We start from the raw sequence: 17,837 nt of genomic DNA, 5'->3' as shown, positions 1-17,837 counted from the left end.
CCATAACAATTCTGCCTTCTTTTGGAGGATCAGATCAGCTTGTTACCCATGCTTGCTAGAATAGACAAATGTTCTTTCTAGGATGGGCTGAGATCTGCAGGAAAAAAAAAAAAGACTAAATCCCATGGGCAGGGCAGCTCAGGTGGGGCAGCTCAGGTAAGCTCATTTTGATCCTGAAGATGCTAAAAACAAAACAGACAGAGAATAGGGTGGTAATTTCTGAGCTGTGGCTGTAATTTAATGATATTTTTAGTCACTTTCAATTCATGTGCTTAATATTAAAGTCTAAATGAATTAGTTTAGATTATGAAATTATTTTCTCAGCCTAATTCAGTTCCTGTGGGTGTACATATTTGTAATATCCTACACTCCATTCCACCTGGGTTTGACATTTGGGGCTCTGATTGCTTTCCATGATGCAGGGATTGCAATCCCAGTGGATCCCAGCGTTGCCAAGGATTTACCTCTGGGTTGTTAATGAATGTAGGCAAGTCCTTTTTAGCATTTTTATGTTGCTTGGAAAAAATCATTCATTATGCAAGAGGGAAGAAAAATATCTTTCTTTTGAAATACACAAAACTTTTCATCACCAATAAAAGAAATTCCTGTCTTAGAAACTCCTCTGGCAGTCAGGATGGGAACATTAATGGGGAAGAGGTGTCTGCCCACCTTAGAGTAAGCCCTGCCAAACTCAGGCATACTGTTGTTAAATTTTATAAAAGTGAAGGCTAATATATGTATACATATATATTTATATGCATGTATGTTCCATATACCTAAAAGAACCATGTATGCTATAAGATACCATTATATTTTTAAATCTTTTTTTTTCCCTCATAAATTCCTGGGCAACATTAGAGAAATATTTCAGAGCTTGAAGCCATGTTTGGTTTTTGGAAAAAGCATTTTTTGTTCTATCAACAAGGCTGCAGTTTTAGAATCCTGCTATGTTCTCAGGAGTCACAAACAGGAATGGAATGGCAGCCTAGTGCTCCTTTATGAATGCACACTGGGGTTTTAAAATTAGAAAACACTGTAAGTTTAATAAAATAAGAAATGCCTACAAAACATCAGTGCTTCTGAGTAAGCTTCATTATTATATTATACATACTAAAGACCCAAAAAGGTCAGGATCCCACACACTGTTATGAATACCAGCATTTTTTATGATGCTCCGTGTAACTGCAAATGGCAGAAGAACATTTAAATTAACAATATGAAGAAGGCTTAGATGCAATTTGACACTGAAGAAGAAAGGATATGAAATCGCAGGGATAAAACTGTGTTATTATTGACAACTAAGAAATTTTTTAAATGAAACTTTTGTAAATGTTTAATGAGATTTTTCTTTTTCTCCTGAGTTATTAAATTAGCAATATATTTTATAGCCCATGACTTCTTACAGCAAACACAGGATTCAGTCTTATGTTTATCCCTTTTGCATCATAGTTTCCTTTGTTCACTTCAAGTTTTCAGGAAAGCTTTGCTAAATACTATTTTCTGTTCTTGGTTGTACTTTGGGGGATTAAGCAAGGAAAACGTGTCCATAGCGGTGTCAGGGGTGGTGAGTGTGGGGTATGAGTTAAAGAAAAATTCAGCCATTTAGAAATGTGTTAATGTGATGCAAGGGCAGGGAGTAATTAGCAGAGGAACCTGGAACCACATCCAAAGCGAGACATGAGGATGGGTTTGGGAGGGGAACCAGATGAGTGACTGGATAGCTTGCTAATCTAATCCTCTGGGGTAGTAGAACATTTTATTGTGTGTCATTTTAGTTAATGTAAAAGTCACATAACATAACCTATATAACATAAAATTAGTCATTTCAAAGAGTACAATTTAGTGACATTTAGTACATTCAAAATGTTGTAAACCACCACCGCTATCTAGTTCCAACAAAACACAGGTGATGACATTCCTGTTGGGGTATTTTGTTGGAAGGCTGGAGAAATTTGGGGGACATCTGAATTATGTAAGTATATTACATAAACCTTGGGAAACTGGTCACATTCTCTTGTATTATAAGTTTGATGTACTTAATAATGTTTGCCTGAAAATCTTAGTGCTAAACTGAGAATTTTGCTGTAATACAAGTGAATGCACCAGAATTTGATTTGTGCTTGCCATCTATATTTCTTAAAAGACTGCACTGAGGGTCTATTGTAAGTGGTTCCCCTCCCTTCAGAAGGGCAACTCCTCTTACAGATTTATTCCTGTATGCTCTAATCATGTATTGGGCACTAAATAGGGTCTCAGTTTAAAGATAAGACAGGACTCTGCTCTCTGGGAGAAACTAAGGTACTACGTGGGGAAAAAGGTTCTGACAGAGGTATGCACAGGTTTAGGAGGGCTTCTTGGCTTCTTCTTCTTCTTTTTTTTTTTTTAGATAGAGTCTTGCTCTGTCACCCAGGCTGGAGTGCAGTGGCATGATCTTGGCTCACTGCAACCTCTGCCTTCCAGGTTCAAGCGATTTTCTCACTTCAGCCTCCTGAGTAACTGGGATTATAGGTGTGCGCCACCATGCCCAGCTAATTTTTGTATTTTTTAGTAGAGGCGGGGTTTCATCATGTTGGCCAGGCTGGTCTCGATCTCCTGCCCTCAGGTGATCTGCCTGCCTTGGCCTCCCAGAGTGCTGGGATTATAGGCTTGAGCCACTGCTCCAGGCCTAGGAGGGCTTCTGAGAGTAATTAACATGTGAGCTGCGTCTTCCAAGGTAAGTAGACATTAACTGGGTGAAGGGGTGGGATGGGGAAGCTTCAACAAGCCAATGGGAAGAGTTTATGAGCAGTGTAGGGTGGGTTGGGGTGGCTAGAAGTAGGCCGAAAAACTGTGCAGGGATCATGATGAAAGTCAGATGCATGTTATGTTCAAGGTCATATTCAAAAGTTAAGATTTCATTCTGAAGTTGGTGGGGAGCCACTGAAGTATTTTAGGCAGGGCAATGAGATGCTCAGATTTATTTCATAACTACCGCTGTGGCGGAAGTATGAATGTGGATTACAGAAACCAGTTAGGAAAATCTTTTACCTCCTAGACAAGAGGGGATAGGGTTAGAATAAGTCAGGAACAGTGGCTATACAAACAAGTTAAAAATGATGGCAATAATAGCAAAGGTCACAATATATTGAGGACTGTGCCAAACGCCAGGTGTCATAGATGCTGTGCTTTGCAACCCAGATCTCCCCTTCAGGATTCAGAATTTATTCTTGCTGAGACCCAGAAGCTCAACATTTCTGAAATTTCCTTAGTTGAAAAGAGATGTTTTGATCAAAACCAACGCTTCTTTTGAGGCATCTGCTGGCTTTATCTGTGATGGAATTTAAAGGCCAGGCCCTTGGGGATCAATTCAAAGGGCTGCCCTCTGCAAAGTTTCCTATGGGATCACAGTCTCACGTTCCCTTTCCTTCTGCAGTTCACAAGCCTGATAATACTCCCTTAATAGTCTACCACCTTCTAATTTTGATCTTAGAGTTTACTTTTCAGGGAATCCAACCTCCAGATACAGTTCTAAGGTGCTTGCAAACATCTTCAGTTCTCAAATTGTAGCAATCTATCAAAGTAGGAATTGTTCTCCCTATTCTACAGATGGGAAAGTTGAGGCTCAGAGATATCATCCCACTCTTAAGTAGCAGAGATTGAATTTGAATTCTTGTTGCTTTGGCTTGAAAACACCAGGTACTTTCACTGTACTATGCTCAAGAGGAAGGCACTGAGTCTAGACAGAATTGAAAAGCAGAATGCTTTTAAGGATGAATTTGTCTATTTCACGTGGAGGGCAAGGCAGGAAATGATGAAAAAAATAGTTGACTGGCTTGATTGTTCTCACCTGTGTCCTTACCGCTCTTCCTACACCACTACTCTATTCTCAGTGTTGGAGAATATCTTCATGAGAAAGCCCTCAGATAGTAAATGTCTTAATTGTTCAGGCATGTATGTCTAATGGGATCCCAAAGTCCTAGGATCAGAGGGCAGCTCTAGGCTGTGAGCTCCTCCAGGAGTAGGGACTATATTTTTTTTATCTCTGCCTCTCTAACTCGCATCCCCCATTTCTCACCCACGAGGTCAGTGCAAGCAAGGTTGTTGCTTAACAAGTGCTGTGTAGACTGAAAAAAGGGAGGTATTCAAGCAGATTTAGAATAAGCTCTCCTGGGCAAGGTCTAGAATCAGCAGGTATTTTTAACACCACTCCTTGACTTGGTCTATATTTTTCTTCTATTTCCATGGGAAGCCTTTTTACAGTTCTTGAACAGCCCACATTTACTTTAAGAATCATCTAGTAATGTTTTGCATTTCTTTTGTGGTAGGCAGAATGGGCCCCCAAATAAGTCCAAGCCCTAGTCCCTGGAACCCATAAACGTGTTCTGTTTAGGGGGTTATGACTTTGGCAATGTAATTACTGCTATAGAGCTTAGGATCTTGGATCGTCTGGGTTGGCCAATCTAATCATAAACCCTTGAAAGCAGAAAACTTTCTTTGGCTGGAGTCAGTGAAATACAGCAGAAAAAGAAATTAGATTCAGTGTTTGAGGAGGACACACCAGTGCTGGAGAGGGCCACATGGAGAGCATAAGATGGAACATGAGAAGCCTTTCAGAGTCAAGATTGTGTCTGCTCCCACCCCACCATCCCTGACACTGCCCTCCCCACTACTTCCTTGCTCAGCTGATCGCCAGCAAGAAAACAGGGACTTCTTCAGTTTTACAACTGAAACCAACAACCCAAGTGAGCTTGGCAGATTCTTGCTGGAGCCGTCTAGTAAGGAACACAACCCCATTGACACCTTGATTTTAGCCTTGTAAGACTTTAAGCTGAGGATGGACCTAAGTCTTCTTGAATTTCTGACCTATAGAAACACTGAGATAATATGTGTTGTTTTAAACACTAAGTTTGTGGATGTGTTATGCAGAAATAGCAAACAAATACAACTTTGGCAAGTAGCCTATGGAAAGCAGTTCTCAGACTGAGATTCCTGAGACCCTTTCAGGGAGTCTGTGAGGTAAAAACTATTTTCATAATAACATTAAAATGTTGTTCATCTTTTTCGCTATATTGACATTTGCATGAGGGGTGCAAAAGCGATGGTGGGTAAAACCGTTGGGGCCATAGCTCACATCAAGAAAGTGGCACCACATGATACTAGTGTTCCCTGAATTTTTTACCATCACACACTTGAAGAAAAAACATAGTTTCACTTAACAATGTTCCTGATGCAGTAGGAAAATTATCATTTTTATTAAATCTTGACCTGTGAGTCCACGTCTCAAATGCTGGGAGACCAATTGCAAAGCACCAGAAAGTGCTTTTGCTGCATTTAACCTAAAATGGTTGCCTCAAGGAAAAACACACATGCCACTGTGTTTGGAGCTGATTTAGCTGCTTTTCTTTCTCATAGAACATTATTTTTACTTGTAAAGAGACTGACAGATAAACCAGAGTTATTCAGACTTGGGAGATATTTTCTTAAAAATGATCGAAGTTAGCTTGTCACTTCGGGAAAAACAACTGACAGCATTTATTGGCAATGATGACATTTGAGCTTTCTAGCAAAGATGAGAGATTTGGAAAGCCTGAACCTGCCACCATAATTTGACAGATTTTCCATACTTAAAGATTGTCTGGTGAAATCAGCAGTGATACTGTATAGCAATAGAAAATGTAGGGGTTTTTTGATATTATAAAACAAACTGTGCAAGCATTTGGAACCTCTAAATAGCTGAGTGGATCAATATTTCTCAGTGATCAGTGCATGATGCTACAAAGCCATGCATGGGTAAAAGAACCATTGAAAATGCTAGGACAGTTTTATTGATAAGATTTCATATTCTACACTGCAACTATCCTTTAAAACACTACCACTTTTTGAGTTTGGATGTGGTAAAAAGAAAAAGCTAAAAATAGCTCTCCCCTTTCCAACTACACGTCCATGTGAGGCCAGGTTTCCAACATTGTACTTCAACCAAAACATTTTTCACAACACGTTGAATACAGAAGCAGATATAAGAATCTAGCAATCTTTTATTAAACAGGACCCTGGAAGATTCGAAAACATTGTAAAACAGTGCCGCTCTTCTCACTGACTATTTTTTGGTTTTGAAAATGTAGTTTGTTATGAAAGTATTTTATTTATGTTATGTAATGGGTCTATTATTGTTTATATAAATTAATAAATATATTACATTTTCAGTTTCAATTCCTAATATAGCAAATATTAATCAATATAAGCCACAGAAATAAAACCTCTTTAGGGTCTTCAGGAATTTTAAAGTGTGTATATTATCTTTTGAGACCCAGTGGAGAGCAGGCCATACACAGAAATAACTCAGTGGTTCCAAATTTGCATACAGAGCCAACATAAGCCCAGGTATTTTTCATTTGACTTGCACAGATTGGTTCTTGTAGTCTTTTTTTTTTAGACCAAGTCTTGCTCTATTATCCAGGCTGGAGTGCAGTGGTGCAATCTCAGCTCACTGCAACCTCTGCCTCATCTGCAAAGTAAGATTATTAATACTACCTAGCTCACAAGGATGTTGGGAGGAATAAATGAGATAGTACATGACAAGCACTTAGAACAGTGCCTGGCACACGGTAACCTTTTGTTATGGACTGAAAATTAGTGTCTCTCCAAAATTTATACATGAAGGCCTACATCTCAATGTGATAGTATGAAGAGGTGGGGACTTTTGGAGATAATTAGACTTAGATGAGATCATGAGGGTGGGATCCTTGTGAGGAGATTAGTGCCCTTATAAGAAGAGACCAGAAAGCCAACTCGCTCTCTCTATCATGATAGGACATAGTAAGAAGATGGCTATCTCCAAGCCAGAAGTGAGCCCTGGAGCCAAATTGACTTGTACTTTTCTTGGACTCGCCAGACTTCAGAACTGTGAAAAGTAAATATCTGTTGTTTAATCTACCCAGTTTATGGCATTTTGTTATAGCAACTTGACCTGAAAAGACACCCTTCAATAACTCGTAGGTATTGTTTTTACTATTCTTTTGAGATGAACTGTGAAAAGGAAAGTAAACTGCCTTAAGGTTCTGCCAGGCCATCCACACTCTATTCTCTCCGCCGCATCTCACAGACTCCAGGAATCCTGATGTGAGTGTAGAAATCCCAGTCGATCGTTGTGAATAAAATGGTGCATCATTTGATTGATAGATACGACACTGAACTTACCTGTTAAATCTACAATGGATTAAAGATTGATCATAAGGCATATCAACAAGTCTATTCATTCATTCATTTATTAGTCATCTCTGTATTTATTAAATGTCTATTGAGCATTCACTATGTTCCAGGTACATAGACATGGAAGTTCATGTCTTGGTTTGGGAATAGAAATAATCGCCAGATATTTCTGTAATATAGTTCCTAAATATTTTAATTTCTTGTTTATTAGAAGCAGCAATCCATGTTTCCACTGGACTATGAAAGAGCTACTTCTAATCTGAGACCACATTATCTACATAAAATAAATTACTGTTATGAAGTTGCCTTGAAAAGAGAAACAAGACCACAACTCTTAGAAGAATTCTGTAAGTACCCAATTTATTAATAAAACAATATCATTTAAATATTTATGATGTTTTTCAGTTATACAATTAAACCATCATTCTCAAAATGTTGTGCTTTTGCTTAACATGTATTTGCAAGATTAGGTTCTATAATTGCAACTATGGAAATCATACAAGGCATTTTATTTGCTTGTTAATACTGCTCCCCCCTTCAAACAAACAACAAATTTTGCCTCATGATTTACTTATTCATCTCTCTGACCAAAAATATATTCCACTTTTTGCCATTTATGCTTGCAAAAACACTTGTCTGTTTCTCTGCAAGAAGATCATACAAGTTAAACATTCATTCTTTTGGCTCCAGACTGGCCAGCTTATTATATTGAAACAAAACACCTCCACCCCAAACAATAATTCCAGGGATTTCTGCTGATAGAGTTTGCTCTCAGAAGTGATAGAAAGGAGAAAGAAGTTCCCACACTAAGCTCAAAGGTCAACATAATGGACCAGATGTCGGGAGATGTACTGCATGGCCATTTGCCATGGGTAAGTTTCTATTGTTGTGGTTCCAGTGAAGACTCTTTGAGGTCACTTCTATGGATTGACACCATCCATGCAGTGGTGTGTGATGCCACTTTGAAGAGGGCAGACACTGGCCAGGAAGAGCAAGCCCTTTCTAGTCTTGTCTAGGGAAGTGGTGTGAGTATAAAGCAGAGAGACTGATGTGAGGTGTGCAGCTTCTGGAGTCAGTCTTACTACTTTCTACCACCTCGGAGACAGGCAGGACTTTTATGCTACCGTCAGGAAGAGGTGCGGTTTTCAAGCAGACTAGAAGCTGCCCTGGTTTTGATAGTCTCCATCATGACACCCTAAAGTCTAGAACCTCACTCCTCTTGATGTAGTCCAGGGACTGCATTAACATCACCTGGGACTTTGCTAAAGATGCAAAATCTTGAGCCCCACAGAGACTTACTGGATCACAATCTGAATTTTAAAAAGACTGTCAGGTGATTTGTGTGCACAGTAACGTGTGAGAGGTACTGGGCCAGATGACTCAGACCTACTTCAAAGAGACCCACCTCAAAAAGAAGAGGTGTATAAACCTCTTCTTTAGTAGACAGACCATTCTCAGTAGGGAGGAATTAGAGATAACAACTGCAAAAACAGTGTGGGTTTTTCTTTTTTTATTTTAAACATGCAAAATACAATCCATGCATCTGCCATTTTAAAAAGTCTCTCATCCTATAGCAGATAAAACCAAGTATATTTTGGCTATCAACATTCAATAAATGTTTCAAAATGCTTTAGAGTGTAAAGATAAGAAATTTAGCAAAATTTCAACAAACCTGTATAAAAAATGGATACAGATACCATTATATTTCAAGGCAACATGCTGTAATGTAAATAGTAAGTTATTATTATCTGTATTTCTTTGTAAAAATTTAACCATACAAGGGTTTAACAGATCCAGGCCTCAGGGCTACACATGCAAAAAAAAAAAATGTCAGATAGTTAAAAATCACCAAAACGTGCTATTTTTAAATGTGTATGTGTTGTTTTCTTTTTAAAGTATAGAATTATTAAATATGAAATATTAGCAGGAGTAGTATTTCAGAACTCTGTAAAACTGTGTGGGAGTTCATGGTGCTAGTGTTCTGGAAGAATCATACATTTCTGATGAACATTTTGGTTTAATTCCTTTGCCATTGTAATAGTCCACAACTTGGTTTGGGACTTCAGCCAACACGCTCTTTGCCAGGGCAGCTGGAGATGCCTGTAGGGAAGAAGAAATCACCATGACTTTGGCTTACAGTCCAAGGAACCAGACTCAGCCCAAAAGATTTGAGTCCTGCTCGGAGCAACTAAATTTCATTCACTTTCATTCATTCATTGTTTGTCAAGGGTCTACTTCAAGCAAGAGTTATCAGATTATTGGAAAATGAACCTTTAATTTCATTAGTATCTATTTTATGCCTGTCTCAAACTATGAAACGATTTACATCTGATGATGAGTAAAAATTGGATGGAAGAATGAATTGTTCTGCAGTTTTATTTCTAATTGGCAGTCAATTTTAGGCACTTATTTATGTTCCAGGTGCCTCATTAGGGTTTAAGGGTCTATCCTACGGTTCTTGCCTCAGGAAGGTTGTAATCACATAAGGGGAGCTAGGCATGGCCATTATTAACCCCACTATGGGGTAGAATATGAAATATGCTGTAGAGCATCAGTGTCACATCACATGGGAGCTTATTAGCAATGTAGACTGTCAGACCCAACTCAGAGCTAGTGATTCATATGCCTGTTAAAATTTGAGAAGCACTTCTCTAGACAGTCACAAACAGTGAGGTCAGGGCATAAAAAGCAAAGAGACTAACTTATCTTGGAAGCTTCCAAGAGGAGGTGGCTTTTAAGCTGAGCATATTTTAACACATAGAGAAGGGGTAGGGGAATGGCATTTGACCATTCTAGTGACACGGAGTTATCTGACGGAGCTACAGGAAGTGTGTATGGTGGGTTGTGGGGGAGGGGGCTGTTGGGGAGATGCAGGGTTGGTTGGGAATTTGGTTGGAAAATTGGCTTGACACCAGGTGATGGAGAGTCTTGAATACCACACTAATTCATTTAGCTTTTTTTCTATCAGCCTTGTGGATCTACTGCATGGTTTGGGGGCAGGGGCACAGGAGGACCATGTGATTTATGGTGATTCTGCAGCAGAGAAAGGTTGAGGCTGATATCATACTTAGTACTAACTGTACAACCCCTGGGCAAGCAGCTTCAATGGCCTGAGCCTCATTATTAGCTATTATTGAAGGAATTGAAAACTTGAGGCACACTTAACAAATGTTTGAGATTCCAAAAGAAAAAGGGCTGGACTAAATACAGTGTAACCTGGTTTTCAGTTCTTTCTTTCCTGTGTGGCTTGCCACTTGGCCATTAAACTTTGCTAAAGCCCAGTGTACTTAGAGGCAAAAGAGAAAAAACGATTCACTTTATATCACAGAGTCTCAAAATAAGAGACCTATGTCTTTAAAGCAATCTGAAAACACTGTAAAGAGTTCCTTAAAGTGATCTTTCACATTTTGAAGATACCATAGCATGATGGACATTTGTGATCTACAGGTGTCCCTTAATTTTATGAACAACTTCAGGGTTGTGTGTCAGATCATGGTCCATGTGAATACTGGGGCAGATGCAAAAGTCATTTATACCTTTTCTCCCTGGCTATTTCTCATACAAAGGTTAGAAAGTCAAATCCTTGATTTTCCAGCTTCCTTTACATCTAGGGATGACCATATGACCCAATTCTATCCTTTGAGATATAAGGGAAAATTTCCTGGGGAAGGATTTTTGGAAAGCTTTTCTTTACTGGTGAAAAGTTAAGACCTTTTCCTTGTAAAAAGTCTTTAACAGTACAAGAGTTTAATAGATTCTGGCCTCAGGGCTACACATACAAAAAAATTGTCAGATAGTTAAAAATCACCAAAACATGCTATTTTTAAAGGTGTATGTGTTGTTTTTTTTAAAGTACAGGAGTAGAAGTATTAAATATGAAATATAGGAGTAATATTTTGAACTCTGTAAAAGTATGTGGCGGTCATGGTGCTAGTATTCTGGAAGATTTGTACATTTCTTTCTCTTTCTTTCTTTTTTTTGAGATGGAGTTTCACTTCTGTTGCCCAGGCTGGAATGCAGTGGCATGATCTCGGCTCACTGCAACCTCCTCCACCTCCCTGATTCAAGCGATTCTCCTGCCTTAGCCTCCCAAGTAGCCGGGATTACAGGCACCTGCCACCACATCTGGCTTTTTGTATTTTCAGTAGAGACAGGGTTTCACGATGTTGGCCAGGCTGCTCCTGAACTCCTGACCTCAGGTGATCCACTGCATTGGCCTCCTGAAGTGCTGGGATTACAGACATGAGCCACTGAGCTCGGCCTTGAAGACTTGTAAATTTGTGATGAACATTTCTCTTTAATCCCTTTGCCATTGTTGTAATAGTCCACAACTTGGTTTGGGATTTCAGCCAACATGCTCTAGACACAGTTGACTCTATGTTTCTCTCCTCTTCCTTTCTATCTTGAAAAAGAATGTGATTCCTGGAGTTATAGCAACCACTTTATCATTACATAGGAAGAGCAAAGAGAATCACAAAGGGTTGGCTCTCGCACTGTTGTATCACTGATGTCAGCAGCAGTGAGCCCCTAACTTTTAGCTACGTGAGAAAAATATGTTCTATTTGTGTATTTCAGGGTTTCTCAATCTTGACACTATTGACATTTGTGGCTAACAATTCTTTGTGTGGGGGACTGTCTGGTGCATTGTAGCAGCATCACTGGCCTCTACCCACTCTGAATAGTGCCCCATATTTGTCACCATCAAAAATGTCTTCAGATATTGGAGCATAATGTTATCCTTGGTTAAGAACCATTTATGTAATCCTTGTAAGATGGATTTACTGTTGCTTGCAGTAAAAAATATTCTTAGGCCAGGCTGTCAAATATATCTTCCTCTGATGATGGTAACATTCTATATCTGTGCTGTCTGATATGGGAGTTCTTAGCCTCATGTAACTATTGAGTCCTTGACATAAGGCAAGTCTGACTGAGAAACTGAGTTTGAAATTTTATTTTCTTTTTATGAATTTAAATGTAAATAGTTACATGTGGTTAGCGGCTACCATATTGGAAAGTATTGCTCCCAAAGGATTCCCCCATCCCCTTGCATATTTGTGCGGGCAAGGAAATAAGGCTTTTGGGACATGTATTGGGTGGGAAAGGGTCAAGAATATGAATGAAGCTGGTAACAATAGTAATAAAAACTCTATTTATTAACCACCTACATGGACCAGGCACTGTCTTAAGCTTTATGTAGACAGCACCTTATATTTGCAATGGATGTATCATTTACCTCATTTTATAGATCAAAGTCTGTGGCATGAAGAGGTTAAATAACTTGCCCAGAATCACATAGCTTAAAGCATACATAGTTTGAGTGTGTCTCCTAAATTAATGTGCTGGAAACTTAATTTTCAATGCAACAGTGTTGGGAAGTGGGGCCTAATAAGAGGTCAGTATCATGGGAGCAGGTTAGTTATCATGAAAGTGGGTTGTTGCAAAAGAGAGTCTGTCCCTTGTGCTTTCTTTCTCTCTGTGTCTTCCATGTTTGCTTGTGCCTTCCATCCTTCTGCCATGAGATGACCCTTGCAGATGCTGGTGCTCTTGGACTTCCCAGACTCCAGAACTATGAGCTAACTAGACTTCTGTTGTTTATAAATTACCCAGTCTGTGATATTCTGTTACACAAGCCAGAAAAAAAGACCGTAACTTCACTTGGGCCCTGTAAACTCTAAAGCTCTGAGTTATCATGCAGAGCAGAAAAAGAGAGGCAATTCATGAGTTAATGGCTTACATAAAATGATTTAAGCTGCTACCTTCCCTTTTATTTATGGCTCATTGAATACAAAGTAGATTAGTTTGGGTAATGAAATGGCTTTCAAGATTTAATTTGAAATCCGTGAAGATGAGATGGGTAAGTACGCTCCTGGCATTCTTCCTTGGTCATTCACAGAGCTGCCAGAGACTCTGTGTAGCACAGAGACTGTGAGCAGCACCATACTTCCTTGCTCTGCCCTGAGCATTGCTCTTGTTGCCAATGCCCCTGAAATTCCCTGCTCTTCATGGCTCTGTCTTTCCTCAAATATATAACTTAAGCTGTAAGCCTTTTTCCATGGCTACTTCTCTCTGCTTTGAAGTCCTGTAGCAACATTTTAATTCTTCTCAATCATCCACAGGTTGCTCAGCATGTGATTTTCTGCTGACACCTGTGTCCCCGTCATGCAATTCTCCAGTAAATATCTTGAGGCCTGGATCCATGGTTTTATTACTTCATTGTGGTCCTAGAGCCTAGCATGTACCTTGCACAGAACAAGCATTCTATGAGTGTTTGGGGGAAGAGGAGGAGGCTTGAGGGTAGAGGTTAGAACCTTTCATAGTTCAGTGACACTGTGTTAGCACACAAGTGTGTGTGGGGAGGTAGGGAAGTGGGGGATGCAGAGGGGAGAGACAGAGAGGGTGATTTGGAGAAATTCATGAACCTCCTAGAGTGAAGTCTTTGATCCTGCTTCACTAGGCAAAGTTATTGGTATTCAGTGATGTGGACCCATTTGTGTGGATGAAGAGAGAATAGCATTAAACTCAGGAAGAACTCCTTTCCTCTAGATTAGACACCTTGGGTGGAACTAGCTTCATTAATGAACATAACGGCAGCAAATTTAGTCTGCTCTAGCTCATCCCTCTTTGTAAAGAACACAACTTATTTTTGACTCTACTCCTTGCTGTCCATAGGCAGACAACTTGAGGGCTTAGTGCATCTCTTTCGTTAATGAGTACCTTTATTTGAAAATCTCTTCCTAGGGAAACTTGAAGATGGGATATAACAACAAAATTACCCCTTATCCACATGCATTGCCCTGGGAGCTTGTGGGAAGATTGATTGCTGCTGCTGCTGCTACTTGGAAAGTCTCTCTGTACTCAACTCTGTAGCCAAGGATTGATTTTCTGCACCTTTAATGATTTTAATTACACTGCAGCTCTCCTCAGAAGTAAAGTAGCAATTATGTGGCAGTACAGTTATGAACAATATCTCATCATCCAAGGAGCCCTGGAATGTGCAGTTTCTTCCCCATGAAGTCTGGGCAGGTCATGAAATGTAGGGTTCACCTGAGGCTGCTGAGCTGGTGATTTATCTGAATTCTCACTTGAAAGCCTGTCCAAAGAAGGTGGCAGAGCAAATAGCAATTCCTGAAGAGCATATGCTAAAGGCTCTCTCACTAGGACTGGTACCAGAATTACAGTCCGGTATGTATGGGGGTGGGAGGATGAATGGATCATTGTTTGATGATCCATTTATCTTTCCACCTCTCATCTATAATTTCCTTACACAATGTAGGTGAGATTCCAGTGTGAACTTAAATTGGGAGTCAGATGTGCCTGGACATAACTGATAAACTCACTATGAAGAATGTCAGGAAGTCATCCGAATGAAAGGTTTTGACTGGAGGAGAAAAGCTTGACCAAATAAGCTTCAAGTGGATGGGACGGCATCCTGGCTGACCTAAATAACTGATTTGAGCCCTATGGAGAAAGGGACTGCAGTGGAAGCTAATAAAGATGTTTTCCAGCAGGGATCCTTACGATGTGGAGACACAGACTTCACTGCATTAATGGCTCAAGTGACAGAGGGGACTCTGTAGCATGGAAAGGAGAGGATTCTCTTCTTTTCCAAGGAGACTGTGGATATAAGCTTCAGGGTACTGAAGATTCTGGAGATTCCCTCCTGCCAGGGCAGCTCAAGTTTAGTCACCTGCCCCAGTGAGTGGTATTGTTGGCATCTGCAGCAGTGCAGAGGGCGAGGCCTCAGAGGAAAGCAGGAGCTGGGCATATGCTCTGCTTTTGGGTGGCTTTCACAAGAAGCACAAAACAAAAAACACAAATGCTATCCAGGAATACCCAAGTTACCCCCACAGATGCCAAGACACAGTTAGGATACTCTAGAGGGGTCTTCAGGACTGCCATTAGCCCTGAGGAAGCCTCTATGAATTCAAGATGTCCTTCTGGGTGATTATAGCTCAGTAGGTGCAGGGGTTTATGGAAATTAAAAAAGTTCTCCTTCCTCCATGGACACAATATATCAAAACTTGGGAATGTGAAAAAATTGTCACTGAGCATTTTTTCCATGTCATACTGGAGCATTATCTAATGGTTCAGCCTCAAGGTTCTTGGGGAATGTAATGCTGCTTAACTGACTTACTATTTCTTATTGATATGAGCCCAAGACTAAAGTTAGGTGTTAATTTATAGAAAAGTGATAGCATGCAAACTATTTCTGTCCCAATTCAAGGATTACTTTCTTTTTAACCTTCTTGGTCATTAATCAGTTTTCAATCTACCTTAGCCAACTTATTCAGCACTTTAACTGGCTTATATACTCTTTTTTTTTTTTTTAGATGGAGTCACTCTCGTCATCCAGGCTGGAGTGCAGTGGTGCAATCTTGGCTCACTGCAACCTCTGCCTCCCCGGTTCAAGAGATTCCCCTGCCTCAGCCTCCCAAGTAGCTGGGATTAAGGCATCTGCCACCATACCCAGCTAATTTTTGTATTTTTAGTAGAGATGGAGTTTCACCATATTGGCCAGGCTGGCCTTGAACTCCTGAACTCAGGTGATCCACTTGCCTTGGCCTTCCAAAGTGCTGGGATTATAAGGGTGAGCCACCGCACCCAGCCTTATAAACTCTTTTGAACTAATTTTATTATCTTGTTTTGAAGGGGTTAAATAAACCTTTGATGCCGCTTACTATATTTTTATAGAGGATGAGGATTTAGGTTTCTATCATTTTGGAAATATACTTTGCCAAGGCAAACACAGATTTCTGCCAGGGCACATGGCTTGATAAGCAAAACACAGGCTGCTTTTCAGCTTCTCCTTGGTACTTCGGGTAGGTACCTCTGGGCAGGGAACAAGCTGCTCAACTGTATATGCCAGTCCTGGGTGCACTAGAGATCCTAAATTATATGAATTATAGGGCAAGCATCAGTGAAACTTTGCCTACAATAGTTAGCATGACTCCTGGTCTATAACTCAATTTATAATTTTTTTTCTTGAAAGAGTCATGCTCTACATATCCTCGTTGTGGGAGCTGACATTGCCCAGGAAGGGATAGCTAAGCCAGGCCATCTCCCACAGCAGGGCTATGTAGAACATAGCTGGTGTTGCTTCAAGAATAGGTAGATCACTATAAACATTGGTGGACAAATGTGGAAGGTGAGCATGCTTTGGTTCTGCTCTTCCATGGAAAGTGCCCCAGTATGTATATGCATACGTGTTTGAAGTTCCTGAAGGGCACGAACTGGACGATGTCTCGAAGAACAGGCTCTCCCTTGGGTGACCTCAGAATCCCATCATCACCATCCAGCATCTGCATGTCACTGAAGTCGGCGTTTCCGACTCCCACGATGATGACTGACATGGGGAGGTGGGAGGCGTGGACAATGGCCTCCCGGGTATCGGCCATGTCTGTGATGACACCGTCTGTCAGGATCAGCAGGATGAAGTATTGCTGCAGTCACATGATGCCCAATGACGACAGGGGATGAAGAGGTGAGGGAAGACAAGGGACAATACAATACCAGTTAGACACACAGGTAGCTTCACTGCCCACTGAGCAAAGCAACAGTGCTGACAGACATTTTTTGAGCTTCTGTGCTGACAGTCCTAAAGGCTTAGGTTTTTGGTGAATGGAGCTTAAAGGTAGGCACAGTAATTATAACTTAATTATAATAAGTACCTGACTCACAGTTACAAAGAAAGAGCAGCAGACCAAGAGTTAGGAGGACTGGCTTCAGAGCTTCATCCTGTGAGAACCTGGGACAACCCCTTAATTCCTCTGTGTCTCAGCCTCTTCATTTCTCAAAGTGGGGCTGGGACTCAACAATTTAGATAATTCCCTTTGCTTGAAGATATTTAAAAATCTAAAGCTGTACATCCAATACAATGACGGCTAGTCCCATGAGACTACTCAGCCCTTGGAAATGTGGCTTGAGCAAGTGAGGAACTCAATTTTATATTTTATTTAATTGTAATGAGTTTAAATTTAACGTTAAAAATGGATAACCAATTCAGTTATTAGAAACATTTTAAGTATATTTGGAACAACTTAAGTACATGAATCTACTTTTTCAACTATCTATGAAATCTAAACAAAGATCAAGTCTTTATGATGAAAACTTAGCATCCAAGTTGAGACGCTGTAAGTATAAAATACATGTAGGTTTTGAAGACTTAGCCCACAAAATAGAATGCAGATGATTTCATTAATAATTTTTATATGGAATACATGCTAAAATGGCAATATTTTGGTCATATTGGGTTAAATAAAATATATAATTAAAATGGCTTTCTCGGTTTTTTACTTTTTAAAACGCAGTTACTGAAGAATTTAAAATTGTGTACATAACTGGTGTTATATTTCCACTGGATGGCACTCGTCTAAAGTCCTGCTATAAGACAGTCAGGGTGCAGTCTCTCCCTCTGAAGACCATGTGCCACGAAAGTGGCAGCCCTTCTCCAGGCATTCTTGCAGAAGCTCGCAGTGCTCCTGTGGCTTCCTGCTTTAAGTCCTGACTTCTGCCTGCAGCCTGCCTGGCCCCTTTCCACCTGGAAAGCTGGAAGATGACTCAGCTGAGATGGGACTTGGAGGAAAGGTGCTATACTCAGCAGCAGAGGGAAGCCTTGGGAAGTGCTTTGGGGTGTGGAGAATGATGACCCA

General features: G+C 40.2%; 1 protein-coding gene across 5 annotated transcripts in view; it reads right to left on the bottom strand.

The window, feature by feature from the left end:
• Positions 1-7,522: 7,522 nt before the first annotated feature.
• CPNE4 (copine 4) overlaps positions 7,523-17,837 on the bottom strand; it is a 514,588-nt gene continuing 504,273 nt past the window's right edge. For all 5 annotated transcript variants that reach the window (XM_035278318.3, XM_078354991.1, XM_035278321.3 and 2 more), the window contains 2 exons: positions 16,392-16,628; positions 7,523-9,288 (listed from right to left, as the gene is read on the bottom strand). In XM_035278318.3, the coding sequence (XP_035134209.1) occupies positions 9,154-9,288; positions 16,392-16,628 (372 nt within the window). In that variant the 3' untranslated portion in view covers positions 7,523-9,153. The remainder of the gene's footprint in view (positions 9,289-16,391; positions 16,629-17,837) is intronic.

This window comes from Callithrix jacchus, chromosome 17, assembly GCF_049354715.1.
Source record: "Callithrix jacchus isolate 240 chromosome 17, calJac240_pri, whole genome shotgun sequence".
Lineage (NCBI taxonomy): Eukaryota > Metazoa > Chordata > Mammalia > Primates > Cebidae > Callithrix > Callithrix jacchus.
Note: the sequence above shows the minus strand (reverse complement) of the source record. Positions and strands in the feature narration are given on the sequence as shown.